General features: G+C 37.8%; 1 protein-coding gene across 6 annotated transcripts in view; it reads right to left on the reverse strand.

Moving 5' to 3' along the window:
- pex5la (peroxisomal biogenesis factor 5-like a) overlaps positions 1-24,011 on the reverse strand; it is a 71,295-nt gene that overhangs the window by 25,817 nt on the left and 21,467 nt on the right. For 3 of the 6 annotated variants that reach the window (XM_026264471.1, XM_026264463.1, XM_026264457.1), the window contains exons 1-2: positions 11,362-11,475; positions 1,426-1,537 (exon numbers count right to left, since the gene is read on the reverse strand). In XM_026264471.1, the coding sequence (XP_026120256.1) occupies positions 1,426-1,537; positions 11,362-11,430 (181 nt within the window). In that variant the 5' untranslated portion in view covers positions 11,431-11,475. Of the gene's footprint in view, positions 1-1,425; positions 1,538-11,361; positions 11,476-24,011 lie in introns of those variants that run through there. The other 3 variants (XM_026264435.1, XM_026264442.1, XM_026264451.1) reach the window with 2 other exon arrangements.

Genomic DNA, 24,011 nt, shown 5'->3' on the forward strand with positions numbered 1-24,011 from the left:
AATCTGTTGGTAAATAGAATATGCTGTTTTCCACAATCAGAAAGTAAACAAGAAACTCTATAGGGAGTAGGAATGGTTGTCTTAATTGCTTTGTGGTGTAGGCAAGTGAGGGTGCGAGTGAAATAAATACAGTTTTAGTTGCTCAGTGTGGATTTCACGCAACACAGCTGTTATGCTGTAAGAGGCCATTTACTTCCTCATTTGGTAATGTGTCTGTGTGATCTGCTAATCAGTGTTGAAGATGTATATAATACAGATGACATTTGTGAGGAAATAAGTAGGTAGAAACTTAAGAATGGGCAATATTTGGTGTTAGCAGCCAACATTGATATTTACTGTAATATAGACTCAAACATTTTACAGATTTCTCTTTGCTGCTGAATGTTGATTGGTTTGTGAAGGCAACAGTTTGCAGGCCTTTTGTTTCATTAATTTACTTAATTATGTTAAGTAAATGTCTTGACTGAATTTAAACTGAATTTAGATTAATAAAGAGTCATTTTTAAATTGATTTAACCCTGTAGCCATCTTGGTAATGCCATCAGGCAGTTATTTCCAGTCATGCAAGTACATCTATTTGAATTTCAATCAGGAATAAAAACCGACCAACACTGTTATCATAAATTGTGCTATTTTATTTCAAATCATGCACAAAAACAGTATTTTTAGACCGGGCCATTTCTAGTTTCCATTAAGTGTTACAGTTCTCCTATTCGCTTTTGAACAAGCATGCAAGTTAAAAAATGACTGGACAACAAATTATAATTTTTTTTCATTGTAGGCCTTCACTCAAAGGTTTGGGTTGGTAAGACTTCTAAAATGTTTTTGAAAGTCCCTAATGCTAACCCAGACATTTATTTGATCAAAAATACAGTAAATATAATATTGTAAATTATTATTACAAATGAACAACTGTTTTTATTTGAAGATATTTTTGAATTGATATTATTTGTCTGATGTCAAAGCTGAATTTTTGCAGCTGTTACTCCAGTATTCACACGATCCTTCACAAATCACTGTAAAATTGTAGTTCAATGCTCAATAAAAATATTACTAACACAGTTAAAAATGGTGGTGCAGTTTAATATTTTTCTGGGAAAACCATGGCACATTTATTTCAGCATTCTTTAAATATCAGAAAGAACAGAACAGCACTAAAAAATACAGCATTTATTGAGTGTTTTTTTTTCTTTACTATAACTTCTGATAATTTCAATTAATATTTGCTGAATAAATAATTTAATTTAAATAAAATTTAAATAAAATAAACCAAACTTTTGAATGGTAGTATAAAAGTACAAATGAAATTCATCGACTATTCTTGTTTGTGTCAGAATTATAGTATAATAGTACAGTGTAGTAGAGCATAATACAGTGCAGAAGCAGAATTGTTGGGAAGTATGGGAAGGTCAGTATCTGCGGTACCTGCTGTGTTGGAGGTTACTGGGCGGGCAGCTCCATCACACTTGGTCTCGCAGAGGAAATCATCGATGGAAGGGCTCAGCAAGGGACGGCTCTCTTGTTGCTCACTCACCAGCTGAAAAAAATCAAGCGTAAGAGTGTGATGAAATCTACATTAATGCACTTGGCCTCCTTTTTTTTATTGTTTTAGTTGCAGCCGACCTCCATCGAACCATGACATCTCTGCATGTGACTGGTAACACTAACACCACCCTCTCAGCTGCTGCCTATTTACAGGACTGAGATGACAATTCTCACCTTGCCCCCCTCTTGCAAACGTCCCTAGCCTGAGGATGTTTCTCCCTCCATTTCTCACTTAAACAGCCCAGTAAAATCACAAATACTATGTGTCGTGCTTGTTTTTCCATTTCAGAGAACATAATTGTGTATGAAAGTAATTATGACAAGTCTTTATAAAGCTCCTCATCGGTGTACTATGTGTACTATGTGACAGAATGTGTGAATGTTCTCTTGAGAGACTGGCATAGAGGTGGCCCTGTGTCCAACAGAATGGAAAAAACACATCCATCATCATCTGGTTGCTCTCGTAGTGTTCATTCAGCCATGCCACAGTCTCATCAGAGGAGAGCACTTTTGTGGGCAGTGCATGGCTACAGCAAAACTGCATTTTCAGCCATAACATAACCTCTCTTTTGAAAATATAATCCTTTAGTGAATAAATTAAAGGGGTGCTTGATGCTAAATCTATCTTCTCACTGTGGATAAATTCATTAATTTATTACTACATATCACACATACTAAAATAAAGACTACAAGGATTGTAGATCAATCTATTGGATTGAGTTCTAGTCAAGTTTTCCTTTCCTTTTGTAAAATGTTATTGTCTAAAGAGGGGCCATGTAGTGACCTGAGAAAAAGGATAATCAGTTAATTGGATTTGATAATCTCCATTGTTTACAGCATTTAAGACATGAAAACGGATCAAACAAGCTGAGGCAAACATTTTAACTGTATATATCTTCAACTCCTTGAACTCCTTCTCCCTTCTCCCTCTTTTTTCAGATTTGCTTATGCGACTTAAAGCAGCTAGCAACCAAGCTAATGCTTGCTAATGTGTGAATGAATAAGTAAGGTACTTAAAATTGATGTATGTAAATATATAGTTTTCCTCAGTACTAATTTGATACCTGGGTTTCTGTCTATAAGGTTGTTTTTAAAAGTCGTATGGTTATGGTCATATCCACCAGTAGCAACACGCTAGGGGTAAATGTGATGTTTGTATTGAGTGCTTTCAAGGTCAAAAGTCACTAAACGTGCTGTAAACGAATGTAGCCGGATAGATAGTTAATGAGTAGACACTATTCATTGAGTGTCCATACGTTTGCCAATGAGCTTGCAAAGGTACACATCCATTTGAAAGTTTGGGTCCAGTCAATTTAAAAAAAAATACAGTAAAAATAGTATTACTGTAATGTATTATTAGATTTTTAAATAACTGCATTTTTTTTGAATTTTTTAATGAATAGAAATTTAAATATAACAAAAAAACTGCATTCATTTCAACATCATAAATGTTTATACCATCACTGTTCTTTAAATGCATCCTTGCTGAATAAAATAATGAATTTTACTGACCCAAACTTTTAACAGTATTAAATATGTAGCTTGCTGTTGAGAATTAGGTTGTAGATATGAAATTGGACTGATAAAAGTGTCTATAACCCAAAGTTGTATTGACTCTACACAAATTTAAGAATCCAAGAAAATATAAATTTAAACATATGCTGCTCTGAAAGTCACCTGAATTTAATACTTTGAAGCTGCTTTTGCATATAAATTCCCAGTAAGGATGAAAGGCTAGAACACCCCTGGTTTGCATGTCGCTGACATTTGTTTCCTCCAAACAGTGCACAGATACTTATTACAGGGCTGTGTCATCAGAACACTGCTGGTTGTAAAACAGCACACATGTAATTTCATGTCACATTCACAAATCCTCTATATGGGCTTAACAACAACAGACACTTCAAGCAACGCTGCTTAAATTAATGGACTGTTGCATGTTTATAAATTAAAGCAAATTGATTAAAAACTCTGACCTTATCAAGACTAGCTTAATTGAGGGCTGCTGTATTTCCCCTCGAATGTCTTTTTAATTTGTCCGGGGCTTAAATAAGACCACAGAGACAAACGTCCAGCAGGAATTAATTTAGAAAAAAAAAGAAGAATGATAATGAAAAATTGGATTATACTTCTCTAAGCAAAAACTAGCTGTGCTTGACGATTTTGGTGTATTTATTCTCAAACTGTACCAAAGTTTGTGATCTCCTCGTACAGTAGCTTGACAGAAGCTTTGAAATAAATACTGAATATTCATGAATAACACGAGCAGTGTATGTTGGCCAGAGTGCTTGGGAGAACATTCCTGTTGTGAGAGTCTGTGCCAGAACGCTGACCCAGCAGTCTTAATTGGGTTGCACAGACATCTCTGGCTCTGCTGGTGTCAGGGAGGAGATTTATTCCTTTGCTGGCTGGAATGTCTGATCTTACCCAAACTGAACTCCTGCTGTTTCAAAGCCTTGAACATTTTTGATGGAAGTCAGAAAATCACCGTACTTTGCCATCAAACTGTTGTCTTTACCTAGCATCTTTCTTTCACATTTGATAAAAAAAAGAAAGAAAAAAAAGCAGAAATATAGTCTTATTTAACAGCAGATGATGTCTTCTGTCCAGATGTTTTATTATATGGGTGAGCTAGATTTGGGGATTACTTTTAATATGCCCCTTTAAGTCTTGTTATAAAAGTATATCTTCCTCCCTTGTGAATGCCAGGAGAACAAGGGCCATAATGAGAGGAGGAGACTTATTTTGGAAATATTTTGGGCTTTATCGTTTAATTAGGTTCCCCTGTATCCAGTTTAAAACAGTTTTTCATTTTAGGCACAAATGGGTTGCTGACATTAATAGTTGACAAAACTCATTTTTGTAATTAAAGCAGATAACTGCAGTCACGTTGCAGAACAGTTTGACTTTTTTTATTAACTCTGATTATTTCAATGGAAGGCAGGTTGACAGAGGGTTTACCTGGCTGCTCTGTCTGAGGGAAAATTTGGTTTGTCTTTAGCTAATGGTGTATTTAGTAGTTTGGTGTTAATTGAAATTTTTTTACACATTAGGAATTAAATTCTGAATGGTGTAGCAGAAATGAGTCAAATCAGACAAATCAAAGAGTCTATCAGAGCTGTGTGCATTGAAACATGAGCTGAATTCCTCAAGGAAGTCATAAATCAGTTCTAGTGCCACAGGAACCAAGCAAGATAACCAACCAACCAACTTGTTCACACAACAGCTTTCAACATTAACACCAATAGAACAATTATTGACAATTTTAATTGGAAGAAGAGATTGTCAAATTTATTGTTCGTGATTGGAATGCAACGCTGGACATCACATGTAAACCCAGGAGATCAAGTTAAATACTTGCATTGACTTCCCCCCCCAGCCAGTGAAACCAGACTGAAATTCCTAAGGGGGAAGGGCTATAAACCTTTGTCTTCACAGAAAAGTCCTTTGCCAGAGAATGGCAAAGAAACCCTTTTTATACATTATATATGGACCAGAATGAACTCAAAAAAGACTTATGAATGAATCATTCCATTGCTTAACTCCATATTCATTTACGTGTAACCCACACATTTGACTATCATGTATAATCACTTATTGTGTATGTCTTTTGATAACTATAGGATACCTAGTCATGTCTAGTATTCAAATAATCGCATTTTCTTGCTTGATATTGTCCTGACAATCATTTATTTGTAAAATATATCATAATCATGTTATAGGAATCATGTCCAAAATTAGACCCTGTGAGGCAAGAACCACATGCTTGGTAAGATAAACAAATGATTTATGATACCCACCCCAAGAACATATCTGATTGGTCAAGGCAACATTTGAGGGGTGGCCAACAGGAAGTTTTAAATACTTTGGACACGATGTAATTTCGCTTTTAGTCATGCCTTGCTTTTAGTCTGCTTTTAGTTCTAGTCTAGCTGCTGCTATTAGCCATGTCGGCTTTTAGTTCTAGCATTGCTCGTGCTATCCGTCATGCCTGCTCTTAGCTTTTAGCTTGTAGCTGTGCTACCTAGCTTTAGCTTGTAGCATCTAGCCATGCGGTAGTCATCATTGTTCTTTGAGCGCGGTTCCAGCGTGCCTGCCTGCTGCTACTATGAGAAGGAACACAACCTAGTCTCGTCAAACTTTATTTCTTTTCTTTTCCGTTTGAGAGTTTCGTGTTCTGAGTTAAGTTTTGTAACGTCCATTCAACTTCAACCAGCGAACACGACTCTGCACTTTCAGCCAACGCCCAACAACCACGGGCTTCCCAAGACGTCACTTCAGAGACTGAACTTCCAGCCAATCAACGACCTCGGGATAGCCCTTTCACCGAGGCTCCTTCTTCACAGGAGATGCAAGTAACTTTACCTCCAGACTGTGACCTTTACTGGTGTATCTAATATAATTTTAACCTCATTGAGGAACTCAATGCGAGCGCTAATTACGTGATTGATGGTTGTTCATGTTTATGCAATTTAACGTATTGCTGTTAACTTGGGATTCCATATTTCCATTCTCTTAAACTCACCTTTCCCTAACATTCGACCTTCCTGCAACTTGTGTGAATGTGTGTGTGCGTGCGTTTATGTGTTAGATTAGTTTATATGTCTTAAATTTATCTAATAAAGCCTTATTCATATTGAAAAGAGAAGTATCTTGTGTTTTGTGCTTACAAGTTAATGTCTTAAGCTGCCGATCTTGTTACTGTGCTAATTGATAGTGTTTTCACTATAGTTTGGATATTAGTATCCAGCGCAGATTTGATGTTAAACGGCTCGTTCACTGAACCGCAGGCGCGTCTCCGTGAACAGCCGTGAAACAGTGATTCTGTTCAAATTCCCTTTAAAATCTTAAATGATTCCCTTTGAGCTAAATTGACCTGTTTCCCTTACAATGGCGTACACTCAGATTAGATGAGCACTGTACTCATTAACATTTTATATAAAAATAGTTTTAATTATTAACAATAGTTTGACCCATGACTTGTCAACTAAGCATCAGAGAGAATTCCTGCACTCATTGGCTGCTGTTTTGGAAGATATGCTAGTAACATAGTGTAGTTTGTTAATTTGAAAAGCGAAAATTCGATTTTAGCGTTTAATATTATGTGGGGGTATGTGATGCCAAGAGCTGGATTGACAGGCAATCTGACCAATCAGAACGTGAGTATTAAATGCTGCTGTTGCTTTCCGCCATCTTGCCCGACAGCTACAGCCTGTCTCCACTTTTTCAATATAACTAAATATATGAAAAAATAAAGTTCACTGCACTCATCTTCAGTCTAGGGTGCATACATCAATCAACACATCATATTATAGTCAAGGATCCCTGACTAGAATATAACTAAATATAAAAATGTGCAGAGGGTTAAGCTGTTCTGTTGCTGGCTGCCACAGTAATGGTAATAAGCATAGGAATTTCTTTAAAGTACTTGTTTTGCGTACCAGAAAATCTGTCATGTATGGCGCTGTATGCATGGCCTGCCAAGCTTAAGTTAAAATACTGAGTGTGAAATAATAAAATAATTTGTTAAAACATGCTCTTATCATTTTGTTGACAACATTCCGTGAACTGTGCACAGATTGTGAGCTGTATATTCACATGTGCGCTCATCTGTTTCCCATGCAGCTAACCTCACGTTCATGTCATCTTTCCAGTCATCAAACTATAACAGGTCCTTTACTGCAAAAAGACTGTCACTGCGACACTCTAAAAGTCTAAAGTGATGAAACTATGGGGCCATGTGCTTTTTTGTACCATTTTTATAGGTTTCACATTATATTGTTGGTTCGGAAAATATGTAAATGCCCAGTAGCAGCAGCTGTATCCCTTCTAGCCTTAGGGGGGGGGGGGGGGGGGGTGGGGGGGGGGTTACACTGTTAAAGAGTTGGATTCCCATGCTAAACATGGACAAAATACTCCTTCCGGTTTGTCACAAGTTTCGGAAAGTTTTTTTCGAGTATGGCTCTGTGTGACGTTAGATGGAGCGGAATTTCCTTATATGGGTCCTAAGGGTACGTCTGCCGGAAGAGCACATGCGTGCCCCTTGGAGCAGAGCAGAGAAATTCACTGATCAGAGCGACAGCGAAATGTCACAAAAGAAGTGTGGTTTTGGTTGCGAGTGCAAGACAACCCTGCACAGATTACCAAAAAAAAAAAAAAAAACATTAAGGGACCAGTGGATGGAGTTTATTTTTACAGAGCATCGACGGAGTTGTGCAAGTGTTTTTGTTTGTTCGCTGCATTTCAAAGATGCTTGTTTTACAAACAAGGCCCAGTTTGACGCCGGATTTGCGTATCGTTTATTTCTTAAGGATAATGCAGTCCCAAGGAAAAAGGGTCACGATTGTGTGTTGGAACCGCAGGCGGTGAGTAAAACTGCTTCAAATATCTCTGTGTTTTTAACTTAGCTATCGGCGCGTAAGCACATCAAGTAAACCTTGTACACTTTTAAAGAAAAAAAAAAAGACAACAAAGTGGAACTTAGTCTTTTTCCAAAACCGCTAAGCAAATATATACAGTTTCAATACATACTACATAGAGACGTCATTGCTGCTGCTGCTCTCGTTCAGTTTCAGCCTCTGGATCTGATTCTGGATCATAAATAAACGGCTGAATCTGACTGTAAGCCATGGTTTGTTTTGGATTATGTTTTTTTTTTCCTCACAGTAATGTCACAACTTCCAAACGCTCTCAACGCAAAAGCCTACTGGCGCTTGTGATTCTTTAGCTCCGCCCACACGCCACGCCTCCAGCGGCTCGTGTTTTTCCGAAAAAAATCGGCACAGACTATTTTTCTCTTATAAATATAATAAAACTAAAGACTTTTTGGAGATATGAAGGAAGCAGTACTACTCTATAGGTACTCAAGATTAAAAGGAGACTGAGTGGAAAAGTATATTTTACACACAGTAACGTAAGTCTATTTCAAGTTGCTTGGTCTGTTTTTGCACCACCACTAAAAGTAATTCCAAACAAAATATAATTGCAGAATCAACAGCTACATCTCTGTGCAACATCAATTCTGGAGTTTAGTTCCTGAATGAATCCGTATGAATGGATGATTCAGTGGATCTTAAAAATTATCGCCACCTACAGGCGTAACGTAATCCACAGAAATAGTTACTGAACAATAACAGCCAATAGAAGCATACTGCCTTTATCTCCTGTGGTTGGTTTTTATTTCATTTAAACCTTCCTACAGTATTGGAAACATTTTAATGTCTGCTTATATTTTGAACTCGTATCCCCATTAAAACTTACTGTGCATAGATTCTCTGCAATCTGTTCCTCATAATTTGAAGGAATCCATGCATTGACAATTGCCCTTCAGAATATAAAAGGATTGTTAAGTAAAAGAATACATTGACAGTGTGAAATACAGTCACGAGGCTCGCTACAAAATATATTACATTATATTCAGCCAAGACTTGAACATCAAGGTCACATAGTTTGGTTTTAATTAGGATTTGATTATTCATGTAGTGCATAATGTACTATTCTGAGATTCATTGTGCTTCTGATGTCCCATCTTCCCATGATACTCAGAAGCATTTATAGTAACTACATTTAGCCCTGTGAATGCTGATTACCCTTTCAAGACACTGCAAATTGTACAGTAATTGTATAGCAGAATAAACTTACTGATTGAATATGTATGGAAAAAATAATGGGGATTCCATTATCTACGTGAAAAGGAATTTTCTTCAGTTGTTCTCAACTGCTTTATCACAGCACAAGCATTTTGTACCTCCTCACTTTTGTCTTTGTGTTTGAGCCCGAGGGCAAATCCTGAATTATGTCATGGAAAACTTCAACTAATTGTGTCATGTGGGTTTAGCTCCTGGTGACAACTCCAAGATATTGTTGTCAAGGGAACCTGGAACCAGTTTAGCTAGCGGGAGTCTTAAGGGGGAGAGTTATGGAGGGAGGTTGAGGGAGGTATAAGCTCATGTGAGGCAATTATTAGTGTTATAAATAACAGCACGAACATACACAACTGCATTATGTATGAAGAAATTAGTTTCCGAGGTAGCCATCTACCATGTTGAAGACCACTATTTTATCTTGAGTGCTAAATTGTGTGTGAGGAAAGTACAATTAACTGCATAATTGATATGATATTTGAACCAGTGTTTACGCAACACAAGCACAAGTTAAATATTGAAAAACAATCAGAAGCGCAAATAAGAATGCCTGGTTCTCACAATGACTAAGTGTTTCGAATCAAGTAAAAAAAAACTGTTTCTTATATGTCTTTCACACAGTGTTCCTGGCTAATTATAAAATCTTTTTCTTCACATAAAGATTTTATCCGTTAAGTCACTTGAAGTGACAGCAGGTGTTTAAATATCCAGTTTTAAATTGTTCAGGGACACAGAGACTAAGAAGCAGTAATTTCTCAACAGAACGTTATTCAGGCTTTCTATAAATATCCTAATATATATATATATATATACCCTAACTGAATGTCAACTAAACTTTATCAGTGAAATCAACTTATCATTTGGACCGTTGGTTGTTTTGCAATTAAGACTGAAGTTACTACAGCTCCCACATTGTGATGAAATGGACAGTATTGATCTGATAACACTTTAGCATCAGTATTGACAAGACTTTACACAGAGGAATGATGCTGTGCTTCACATACTGTGTTCGATCTCATCTGATTTGAAAATTAACAAACCTTCACGCTATTATGGACAAAGCAAAGGAGTGCAGTTGGCTTCACGGTCACTGGTCTATTGATTGTCGACTGATTGCACAACTAACAACAAAATGCTTTGCAAAGGCACATTTGAATCATCTGTCATTTAGTGACTGGAGGAAAGGTGGAAACCAGTTGAGTGCTACTAAAGCTTAGTGTAATGCAATTATTATTATTTAGTTCAGAATCTGTCTGGCATCAACAACACACAGACTTGAACTACGCAGACAACAGTATTAAGCACAATAAACACAATTAAACAAATAGAATGAGCCACAGACCACACAGGCAACAACAAGATGAACTAAAGCTGTGACAGCAGCTTTATAAAAGCAAGGAAATGTGTTTTTGCAAGAAATTCTTCAGCATCCAATTAACTTGTTATGCTATCATTTCATGTAGTTTGATGCATTTAAAATTAGAAATGGATCACTGTTAAAATACTGTGTTAAATTACTAATAGGCAATTCTGTAATAATCTGTCTAGTAAACTACAAATGAAAGTACACATACAAATTTTATTAATGTGATAATTGTGATGTGAGGTGAATTTTATACATGCTATTATATATAGTGCAATATGAAAATGAATAATCATTTTTGAGAATTGCTAAAGATTACATTTTATGTTAATAATTGACTAAGTGTTGATGAAAGTGGTAGTAATGTAAATGTTATTATAGTTAACGAAAACTAAATCCATTAAACAATTTTGTTACTTGTTACATTATCTGAAATTCTTTAACACTAAAATATAACAAATATACACTAGCATATTAAAACTAAGAAAAAGTGCTTACACAGCTTGAATATGTAATCTATATAGTGGCTGTGGCAAAAAAATTCCTGCTCATTTCTATTGTCCCCATTCTGTTTCCTGTAACAAGCCTTGCCTGATGTAAAAAGCTCAATCTTATACCCCACAGAGCCTGTGCTAGCTGTTGTGCTGTCAGTTAGAAATGTGTGATGGCATTGTGAATCTTATTTTCGTTAGGCTAAAAGGTGGAGGTTAGACATGTGATGGTCAAAGCCTTGCCATTGGTTATCTTTCCCATGCAGCGAGAATGGATGTGCTGTTTGACTCTGGAGGTAGCTGCAGTAGTTCTGCCCACCTTGTTTGTCACCGTGAGGAGGGGCTTGCCTTCTGAGGACGCCTTATTGGGTATCTCCTTCAGGACCATGGCAACGGTCTTATCTGCAGCCCTAGAGTCTTTCCCCTACAACAGTGAAATCAACAATGACTTGTGTCAGGACAGGACAGGACAATGTTTAGATATTCCAAGTATTATTCGTCCTACGGTGCTTAAAGGCTCAATGATTTATATGCTTTAAGATTAGTATGATCACACTGAGCGTCAACAACACACAGCAAAATGAAACACTGCCTGAAGCCACGCATGAATACAGCTGTATGTAGCATCAATATAGTCTTTCTCACATCAACCTCAGTTTTACTTTGCATGATGAAGTGCGATGTCACAAAGAGGCCACCGCAGTCATGCGAGTGATAGGGTGACTGTCGTCAACTGCCTTTATCTGTTGTACAGGGACAGAGACGTATGGCTAATCTGAACAGTCAATCATCTGAGGATTCAACCTCTGGGGGAGACAGCATCCTATTGCTCCAAGGCCAAGTTATATAATGGGTTAATTTCAATTGGCAAGCTCTAGTCATTTTGGCTGAACTCGCAGGGAATTAAACTTACATTAAACTCTTAAATATACTAAAAAGAAAATTTAAAGTATGCATAAAGTATCTATTTGTCTATTGTTCTCTATATCAGTCTATACACTGTTTTTCTGTCCTTAAGGCCTATAAAATTTCTAACTTTGATGCTTTTTAAACTTGTTTTGTCAAGCCAACATTCAAAGTTTTTCTTGACAAATGTAGCTTTTTTGCTTAAAAATGACAAATAAAAAAATGACTCATAAAAAAAACATAATCAATGGCAAAACATCCATTGCTAAAGTCAGCTTAATTCAAAGTTTGTCTTGACAAATTTAGCTTTTTTTAATTGAAAAATTACAAATACTAATTAAATTCTAATTGAAAATAAAGTAAAAATTACTAATTTTAAAATACAACTAATTTGAGTTATTCTTATTTAATTAATTTATTTCAATTTAAATTTGCAGATATAGTTGACCATAATGAAAACATAATCAATGACAAAACTTTTTTTTTTTAAAGATTTATCTTTGGAGTTTTTGCCCTTAATCTGATAGGACAGTAATAATGATAGGAGAAAGAGGGGGTTAGGATTTGCAAAGTCTACAAGCATGGGATTTGAACTCGGGACATCTGTAGCATGTCTGCCATTTTTTTCCTATTGTTTTATCTATCTATTTTTATCATTTTATTACTCTTTCTGTCTGTAAGGCATTAAAGGTTTTTGACCCCCCCCCCCCCAAACCTTCAGATAAGGATTTGTAAAGCCAACATTTAAAGTTGTTGTTGACAAATGAATTAAAAGTCTAATAAAACATTGCAAACTACTAATTGATTCTAATAAAATATTGTAATTGAAATTCAATTAATTGTCATTCTGCTTTGCATTTAAATTTAATCTGCAGATTTGGACTGCCTTCATAAAAACTTGATCAATGTTCATCTATTGAAACTTGATCTTAATCATCTATTGCTAATGTCTCATGCATGGCTGTGCAATAAAAATCTGATCTGACCACATATATCTAGCAGTTTAAACAGTCAGGCTTGAATAAAACACCGTCCGCTTCAACATGTGGTGACCCCGGCATTAGATTTCATAAAGATGAAATACTGCATCTTTGCAAAATCTTGTTCTATTAAAAAACCTCACACAATTTATACCTTAAAACTTTCCAGCCATCTCTTTTCGATAAAATGTATTCCCTGATGGTCTAATCTAGCATGGCTCTGCCATTAGAGATAAGAAAAGTAATCTCTCTCTCTGAATCACACTGTCGTCATCCTTAAAACCAGAAGTGCTCAATTCATTCACTCTACCCTGTGATTGTGTCTTAGTGGTCTAGTGCCATTGTATGTACGTGACCTGAGAGACATCTCTCCAAAGAACTTAATGCTATTAACGGAGAGCAAAAACACTTGTGTCTGCAGACCAACTTCTACCTCTTAGTAGACTGATATAAAGTGTAAGTGTTTTTAATTAAAAATGTAAGCAGTCCTTACAAGGGCAAGAGTCTCCTCTGTATCATGATTTCTCTTCGTCATCTGGCTTCGTCTGTCTTGTTGCCCACAAGTAATGTTTTGTTTGTGGTCTAAGAGACTCCAAAGCTCAAAAATGTTTTCTAGCTCAAAATGTTTAACATTGCATCAGACCGATACTAAAATACCTTTCTTATTCTGAGAAGTGGTCATATACAAAAATAATTATTTAATAACGCACTTCAGCTGTCCTCCTTCAATTCTGGGGTCTTATGGCTCATTATATGTGAAACAAGCAGACAAATAAGTTGTAGAAATAAACTGGTAGGCAGTGAAATGCTTAAATTGCCTTATTTTATGATGGAAATAATTTCACAAGTGCTTGGCATCAGCGTGTATCAGTGGTGCTAAACTAACAGATTCTGTGATGAGTCAAAATATACCTTATACTTCTACATTGTAACATCTCAAGCACTAATTACACTCAGTTGATTTAACAGTAGTAATCTCACCTTTTTAGGCCAATATGTAAATTAACATCTCCTGCACAATGTTGCCGCATTTCCAAATTGTTTCACAATTTTCTCACTCATTTGTAAACCATTGTAGATTAAAATTATCATAAAGCTTGGGTTTAATGAATATATTTCACTTAATTAGTTTAAAAGGAATATTTAGGAAGATAGCAGTAATCTGTTTGTGACGTGACAAGATTTTCAGTGGTTTCAATTCATAAGTTGGAATTTAAAAGTTGAAACCAAATGAAAGGAACGGGATTCTGTGGAACTGCATTTAAAAGAAATGCAATACAGCTGCACAGCAGGAGGAATTTCATTAGGGCAAAACGAGTTTTGCGACAAAATAAATAAATAAATAAAATGTTTAATAAGGTTTTCATGATGTAAGCTGCTTAATGTTGTTTGGCTCCATTTTGAAGATTTAGGGATATTAGAGCATTCAAAGAAATTAAGTGTTCTTCCTTGATCATTAAAAAAAAAAGTATAAATAATATAAATAGATATTCTGGATACTAAAAGCTAAAAGGCATTCTCATGTAAAATCTAAATCATAGACAACCCGTTGAACTGCTGGAGAACTGGTGCTTGCACCCTTAATAGTCTTTTGATTATGTAACAGAAGTGTGGATAATACATGGCTGTTTGATGCATCTTTAGTTGGGCTCCTGGCAGGGCTCTGTCCATTTGCTGGATCTGCCCCCAGATTCAAAGAGAACAGTCATGTCGAATAGCTTTGACTGCCCACAAATTGAAAATCAGCACCAATAGCCATTATGTGTGAACATAACACAGCGCTACCTCTAATACGACATGTCTGTATGAGCAGGGACAGTTAAGAAAGGACCTTAACAAAAATAAACTGTGGCCATGAAATGAAGAGACACTGGCGGGAGACGTCCAGATGATTTATTAAAAACCCCACTAAAGTCAAGTGGAAGATGAAACTTTTTGAATACCATCGAACTAGCTGTTAGGGTCACTTTATATGTATGTGTGTGTGTATATATATATATATATATATATATATATATATATATATATATATATATATATATATGCTTAAATTAACATTAGTAAATGGTGTAACGGAGTGTGATATTTAGTAATCATATCTGATGGTTTCAACTACATTTAATTGTGATATTATGAAATGGTACATGATGGAACACTTTAGAAACAAAGGAATTACTTCTGAAAAAAATTCCACACAATTTGTCAAATAAAATTCTAATACATGGTAAAAAGAAAATCAAAGCTGTAAATATGAATATTGCTGGAGTAAGCTTTATAACAAAATATTCTTTAACTTAATTTTATGTATAATTCAATGCCTTACCTGCTGTTTCTTTGTAATCATTTGTGAATTTTACCAGCAATTTCTCAGTGAAACTGTTTAAATGTCTGTTTGTTTGTTTTTCAGTATACTTTTATACATTTACAACATTAATTATGTCACCGGCTAGAGGATAATAATAATAATATTGTCCTTAAAACACATTTATATTCACTTAAATGTGATATTGTGGTAAAAGAAAACAAATGTGATTTTCTTAATTAAACATTATGAGTTTTCATTTTCAATATCCCTATTAGATAAGAAATACAGAGGTGCACCTTGCATGATTACACCACCACTGTGGAAAACCATTCTAAAGGCGCTTCTCCTCAAGGCAGCTCAAAGTTCCTGGATCTGATTCATAACCAGACGTCATGCCTGCCTGCCACCTTTAAAAGTTAATGACTGATGTATCAGAGGTACCAATCTCACGGAGCTAGAACTGCCTTGACAGTATCAGAGGTGCTTCTCATGTATTTATATTACCCACAACATCCTAATACAAACCGCTGTCCTCAACACGCCAATCCACAGTGCTCTACAGTCACAGCTGGCTCTAACAAAGGGTATTAAAGGGAAGTGCTGTGAGAGATTGCATGTCATGTTTTATAAACATAAACAATTCTTCAATGTGGTCATTTATGCTAATTTGCAGCTGCAGCGATACGTCATGCTGCACGTAGAATTATGCCCTAAATATGCGGCGGACTCCCGCTCATTTAATGATCTTAATTTTCTCCCTGTGCTGGGAGCACTTTGGGCTGCTGATCTGATTAGAGTGTTTCTGGGACTAAACAGAGATGGAATACATTCTTCTGCTAATCTGAGATCATTTTTGACCAATTTATGCAGATATACAGATTAGTACAGTAAGTTTTAGATTTAGGGGTTTAAAGGTATCACTGATTATATTTATTTTGATACTAATCAATCTAAGCAAAGGTTTATTTAATTATTAGTTGAAATCATTATTCAGTCATTCTGTTCTTTTTTCCTCCTATATAATTGTGATTCTCGACAACAAGCTGTGGTTGAAAATCACTGTTCCGTATGAAGAATGGTTTGATAATGATTTCAACATAATGTTCTATTTTAATCAAACATTCGGTAAACAAGAAGTTAATATTGAGTAACTTACATGTTTGACACAAAATTGCCAAAAAAATAACCAGATTCATTTCAGAGAAACAGAAAGTAATTTCATTCTTGAATGAATCATTGTTTTTGAACAGACTGGTTAAGTGAATGATTCAGTGACTTACTTACTACAACATTAGCTGCTTCCAAAATGAATTAGGGTAGTATAATGAAATCCAGTCATCCAACCATGTTGTCACTGAATCACAACATCAACTGCATCACTTTACTGCCATCCACGACTCCTCTCCTGTGTTCTCATGGGATATTAAAGTGTCCATTTGATGTGCACTTCAGGGTCTTGCAGAAGTCATTTGTGTACTTTTTGTGTACTATATAGTAGGGAAGATGCCATATTTGGACAAAGGAAGTCACTTGTATCATTCCTAAATCAAATGAGCATTTTTTAACAAATCGGTTGAATGAATGAATCAATGATTCACTTACTCACTCTCTCGTAGTGGAAAATCTAACATAGAAATGCCTTTCAGATTTGAATAGACCTATTTAATTTAGGGTAAACATGCAGAACAAATTTTGTTGTCAGACATCCCTAACAATCAACTGTTATGCAACAAGCAAGATGTGACCATCAGACATTCCAGTTCACATTGAGTTTCCTTGCTGGAGGAAGAGACAGAGTTCCCCCGCAATCAGCGGGCATCTAGATGTCCTTGCACTGAGGCTGGTTGTGGTCGGTAAAGTGTTCTTTCAACTGGCTTTGCTGCCTAAAGCTATCCTCATGTAGCTGACTCACCGAACCCTTGTTATGTGGCATCATTGTCCATTCCATGAGTCTCTTTGGACTATATTTTATTGTACAGCACAAATCTCTTGATAATGAGCTACTTGCTACTGCAGCGCAGACACCATTGCCACTCACAAAACCAAGGAAGAACAATTTAAAGGTCAGGTTTTGTGTAAAAGCTTTCTTCCTCATTTTCTTTTGTTCTTTTGCAACATGTAAAATGCTAATACTAAACTCTGAAAGCCCCTGCAGAGCACTTTAATGTGCACAAAAGCACCTTCAACATCTGAAGGTTGAGTTAATAAGAATACAGCCAGCCAATTAAAGTTTTTTCTTTATTACCATTCTGCACGTTATATGAAATCAGCAACTAATACTTTAGATGCCATGCATTAGAATTGTAAGCTACTATTAATGAATAGACTTACATTTCTCTTTATGTTACCTAGTAAAATATTAAATGATGCATTATCGTTCTAAACAAATTGGGTATCATCTTACCCCATCCTCACCTATGTGGGTCAGTTTTCAACTTTTTTGTAGAAGAGGCTCTGTATTACTTTTAGTGACGTCACTGATGCCCTTGAGACTTGTTATGGCTGTAGGACTTAAAAGTAATTGTGGGGTGATATGAATATTAAGTAATTTAGGAGTTTCATCTCTGTGCTTTGATTTGTGTATGGAGATATGTAAGACTGCTTTTTTTAATTACCCATGTTGATAGCTATAGAGCGAATTCGTGTGCCATCTTATCAAAAAATTGAAATGAGAGCATTGAAAATATTACATGGAGGAATAATTATGGTGACACAAACAAATTTACCAACACCGAATGATAAACAACGTGCAGGAGGGAAGCAATCTATTTATGTGAAATAATTGGTTCATGCCTCAGCATGCAAAAACGGCGGCAAGGCGAGAAAGAGAGAAAGGTAAAGGGAGATTGCATTGCATTGCATTACCGCTTTCCTGAGGTGGGGATGCATGTTTGTATATGTTACACGAAACCACCAGGACTTTCAATTCAGTAAGAGTGCAAATATTCAGATAAAATCCATTACAGCTGATGGTAACTGAGAATATACATTACAGAAAATCTGAAACTGACCCTTTAAAGAAATAGTATGAAAGCCACACTTCCTGTCTAAATGTATCAGTGTAAATTCAAAGGGAACACTTATTTCAGGGTGACCTGATCATCTTCTTATGATTTGTTATTGGCTGTTTAATGAGAATATAATGACTGGGAGGAAAGCTGGTAATGAGCCGACACCCTATATATGCATGACCAGTTTTTGGTGATCAGAACCCTTCAGAATGAATTTTGGGACTTTGTGAATGTCCTGTACAGTCTGTTGTTTCTGTAGCAGCAAAGCCTATTATCACCATTATTTAGCCAGCCCAAGTCTTAAGGTCTCCAATTAATGGGTGTCCTAACTTTCTCCTCTGGCTTTTGGTTGGCTGCTCCCCTGTGGTGCGTCACTGGGATTGTCTTAGAACAAATCTGCTTTGGTCTCCAAGGAAAAGAGCACTTCTGGATAGGACAGTTTTCTGTGTATTTGCGACCCGAGGTCAGAATGTTTCACATAAACGATGTCCCACGAGACAAATTTTGTTGCTGGATCACAAAGGTGTGAAGCTATAAGATTAGGGATTGGCCAGAATGATCACGCTGTTCATGTGGATGAGACTTTTATGATGTTGAGCTCTCACAGGCTTTTGGATGCTCTTTCTTGCTCTTGACGGTGTAAATTACATCCATTTTCTTGAACAGACCTGACAATCCTGACAATTCTAACCTTACATCAGGGATATGAACAAAAATGGAATATTTACACTTCCAGTGTTTAGGGCAGATGAGGTGCTAAAAAATGTTTTAGAATTTATATGACATTTTTGTCCACACTTAATGGCAAAGTGTTAAAATCTGCATGTAGGTCAAAAGTGGTATACAATTATATATTCCCAAATTCTTTTGAGTACTACTTGTTTTGTAAAGTAACACACATTTTAAGTGGATATGTGTGTGTTTATATGTCAGTTTTGTTTATGGGGAGCAAGTGTGCCCACAAGGACAGTAAAGCATGAAATCACCTTTGCTAATTCCAGCCAATGGTGCCCATGAGGAAAACAGCTTAATTAAACCTAATAAACATCTTAATGAAGTCTAAAAGTGCAGAAAGGTTGGGATTAGGGGCATGTCCTATAAGTTAAAGTCAGGATACAAAACATATCATTAGTCAATGGAAATTCCCCAACATGACAGAAAATGTGTATGTGCACCGTAGGTTGGCCAGGAGGACTGCAACAAACATGAATGGCTAAGAATAGCATCTGCTAAATGAAAACTTACTACTTATGTTCTTTCTAAATACAATCTGACTATGATATTTAAAAAGCCATTGTTTTTACATACAGTATTGAGATTGAAACTAGCAGAATTGCAATCCCCATTCTCTGTAAAAGTGGTAGCCTGCAATTGTTGCCACAAAGGAAAAAAAAATCTAACAGGAATTAATATTAAGGCAAAGGTGCTTACAAATGTTTGCTTTTGAGATGTTTTTTTTTGTGATATTTTGAAAGCACTGCTTAATTTTGCAAAGGATGTGAGGCATTTTGCATTTTGTGTGTTTAATTCTGGTTAATGTTTTCAGTGTCTGTAAACTAGGATTAGACTACCCTGTATAATATAAAAATGCAGTCTAAATGTGAAAACCTTGAATGAAGAATCTGAAACTGAATTAAGAAACAAACTTATTTGAAAAATAAATGAAAGCATTTAATTATAATACACATTTATATGAAATTCCATTAAGTATTCATGAAAAACCTGTGTACAAAAGTAATGCAGTTTCATTGATCAGATCAGAGGGACTTGAGAGTCAAAGGTCAATTTCTGTGTGTGTGTGTGTGTGTGTGTGTGTGCTGTTTGGAGGAACAGAGAGCCAAAAGCTTCTGAGCTGCTAGTAATCTAGTCTCTGGATTTGGACAACTGATGTTGGCTGGCACTGCCATGTGTCTGTTCTGACTGAGCAGGAACAGCTTACACGGATGCTTTCTTGCTGCTGACAACACTTAAATGCTGGGATGGGATTCTGTTATTAGAAATGGGATTTTGCAGTGTAATCAGTTCTACCAGTTATGGAAACCTCTATCAATAACATTCAGCATTCGATTTTTACATATTTTGTGGAAAATGTGAGTGGTGCATTAACTGTGGATGGTTGCTTCCTGGTTCAATTCAAAAAGTCTCTATTATATTTTGCAGAGGGTTAGTGCTTTCTCTATTGATTTGTGTAAGCTGTTAATACCATAATTTTTCTCTCTTTTTTGTAACAATAGATCCCGAGCAACTGATTTCAGAAAGCATTTAATGTGCTTTCATTCACAGAACCACCATATAGTCAGTGCAATTACAATAAAAGGAACTAGTCAAAGGGTCATGAGGGACGTTTAAATAACAAATTAAGCTTTTAAGAAAATTATATATATATATATATATATATATTGTGACGAGTCAGCTGCCTCCTCCCTGATTGTCACCGGCACCCCGTCCTAAATCGCCGCCCTTCACCAGGCTCCCGACTGGAGTGGGTGTGTGAGAGGAGGGGCGCTGGACGAGTCAGGGCTGGCGGCGTGTGATGGGGCACACCTGAAGGAAGTGGAGCCTCATTACCGCCGCTGTTTAAAAGCCCAACGCGCCTCTCCTCAGGAGACCGGTCTCTTCCCCGTGCATGCACGCTGGTGTCCTCGTGGGTCCAGGAAGGGTGCGTTGAGGGACTCCCGCGCCACAAGAGACGTGAGCAGCCGGACCCGCGATCCGGAGGAGAACCGCACCCGTTTACACGGCCGACGGGCCAGGATGCCGGGCCGTCCATCCCCTACCAGCGCCGCGGCCGACGAGTGAGATGCGGCCGCTAGAGGAAGCCGCCGCCCCTCGCGCCCCGGACCGAGGAGGGGAGCGCGTGCGGCCGCCGGACTCCGCCCCTTACCTGGACCCTTCCTCCATGAACACTGCCCGACCTACACAAACCCCGCAGCACGACGAGGACACCAGATTCCCTGTTATTTTGGACACTTTCCCCCTTTGGCCACTTTTATTCCCTTTGTTTTATGATTTCTGTTAATAAAAGCCTCTCCGAGGCCTGACGCCACGCCCACTGTGTCTGTCTTGTGCTCCTCCCGTGACACTGGTGGAGAATGCGGGCAAGGCGGAGCCTAGACAGCGCAGTTGGGAAACGTCTGGTGACGTCACCCCCTCTCGCTTGCAAACGTTCGTGAGAACCCAGACTGGGACGGAGGAAAACTGGGGACAGCCTCCCAGCCACACAAGGGGTAAGTGACTTTTCCATTGTCATTTTACCCTGTGGTTGGTTGAGGCTGTCACTAAAACCTGGTTTCTCTGTCCCTGTTCTGGTGCGCTGCGAGAGGGAGGACCGCCCGGAGAGGAAGCCCCGCCCACTCCGACCGTTTGGAGCCTGGTTGAGGATGGTAGCACTCCCGTGTGGGTGGCGCCCTGGGGACGGGGATGTCGCTTGGGAGGGGGAATGTGACGAGTCAGCTGCCTCCTCCCTGATTGTCACCGGCACCCCGTCCTAAATCGCCGCCCTTCACCAGGCTCCCGACTGGAGTGGGTGTGTGAGAGGAGGGGCGCTGGACGAGTCAGGGCTGGCGGCGTGTGATGGGGCACACCTGAAGGAAGTGGAGCCTCATTACCGCCGCTGTTTAAAAGCCCAACGCGCCTCTCCTCAGGAGACCGGTCTCTTCCCCGTGCATGCACGCTGGTGTCCTCGTGGGTCCAGGAAGGGTGCGTTGAGGGACTCCCGCGCCACAAGAGACGTGAGCAGCCGGACCCGCGATCCGGAGGAGAACCGCACCCGTTTACACGGCCGACGGGCCAGGATGCCGGGCCGTCCATCCCCTACCAGCGCCGCGGCCGACGAGTGAGATGCGGCCGCTAGAGGAAGCCGCCGCCCCTCGCGCCCCGGACCGAGGAGGGGAGCGCGTGCGGCCGCCGGACTCCGCCCCTTACCTGGACCCTTCCTCCATGAACACTGCCCGACCTACACAAACCCCGCAGCACGACGAGGACACCAGATTCCCTGTTATTTTGGACACTTTCCCCCTTTGGCCACTTTTATTCCCTTTGTTTTATGATTTCTGTTAATAAAAGCCTCTCCGAGGCCTGACGCCACGCCCACTGTGTCTGTCTTGTGCTCCTCCCGTGACAATATATATATGAACCGCAGGTCTAACACTGTAAGAATATATATAAAGAATGTGTCCCTGAGCGACATGATTCATGTTTCCTCACCTCCCATTTCCACTCACGGATCTTTATGTATAGCTTGCCATTCAGTGTCAGTCTATATCTTTTCCCATCTGTTCAGGCCTCCATCCTGTCTCCTCTTTTTTATTTTTTATTTTAATCTCTGTGCTCTTCAGAAAAAGTAAGTTGGCCATTCAAGGGTGTGATGGAACCAAATTACCTTCCATGTGTTATGTTTCCTTTCTGGCAACGTAGAGATCAATGATTCATTCCAATTTTGATCTTGCTTCTCATGTATCACTGCAAGACAACAAAACAGGTCTTCCAAGTCCTTCTGATGATGTTCATGAATCATCTTTTTCATGAGAAAACTACATCTGATTGAAAGCTGAAGTGTTTCATTTCTTGATGTTAAAATACTCCTCATATTCCTGCTATTTAGAGAGAACTATAAATAATTCTTTTGTAAGATGATTATCCTCAAAAATTGATTTTTACGTGATCTCATCTGAATTTTCTCACAAGAAAAAAAAGTATGCAGTAAACCATTTAATCAGGAACCATTTAACCATCCCTTGAGTTAGCTGGCAATGACATTGACCACATGCTCAGAATCTCAATAGAAAAAAAGTCACAGCATCCTTCTCAAATGTTGCACACTGATTTGCATGTGGTCTACTGACAGGCACAGTGTAGGTTTGGTGAGACACATCAAAGTAAAAAAAAAAAAAAAATACAATATAAAATATTATTACAAATTGAAGACTGTTTTCTGTTTTCTGTTGCTGCAGCCTGGAATTGAACTGCTGGTTTTGTCTGGCCAGAGGAGTACTGGTCCGCCGAATGAATCTGGTTTCTCCCAAGGTTTTTTTATCCATTCTGTTACCAATGGAGTTCTGGTTCCTCTGGCTTACTTAGTTGGGGACATTTAATATCCAGCAATACCGTCGACTTGTTTGCTCAGATACTTTTTAAACTGAACTGAGCTGGACGATGACATCACTGAATTCAGTGATGAACTGCCTTTACTAAAAAATTAAGTGTTTACTATTGTCATTTTGCATTATTGACAGACTATTTTCATATTTAATACTGTAAAGTTGCTTTGACACAATCTTTATGGTTAAAAGCACTATGTAAATAAAGGTGACTTGACTTGACTTTTTTAGTATTTTTTTAAATTTATTTAATTGATTTCTTTGATGGCAATTATTCCAGTTTTCACTATCACATGATCCTTCAAATGAATTCTGATATGCCAATTTGGTGCTCAACAACCATTTCTTTATCAATGTTGAAATCAGTCTTTACTTTCTTCTTTGATCCATTTAATGCAAAACTGCTGAGTAAAATTTATACATTTCATTTTTTTTTTGTACTGGCTGTTTTGATCAGCATACTTTAAAAGGAAAGAAAAAAACCAAGTACTGTCATGAAACACTAGGTGGCACAGACTGCATCCTTAATGCACATTGCAAACTGACAATATTCACAGCATTAAAGTACTTTGCACAAGCTGACTGGTTCATGTTGTATATGCAGTCAATAAACTTGCTGCTTTATATTTAAATGGCTGGTCAGCATTTACTAAAGCATTTCGCAGCAC

Source organism: Carassius auratus, chromosome 6 (assembly GCF_003368295.1).
Source record: "Carassius auratus strain Wakin chromosome 6, ASM336829v1, whole genome shotgun sequence".
Classification (NCBI taxonomy): domain Eukaryota; kingdom Metazoa; phylum Chordata; class Actinopteri; order Cypriniformes; family Cyprinidae; genus Carassius; species Carassius auratus.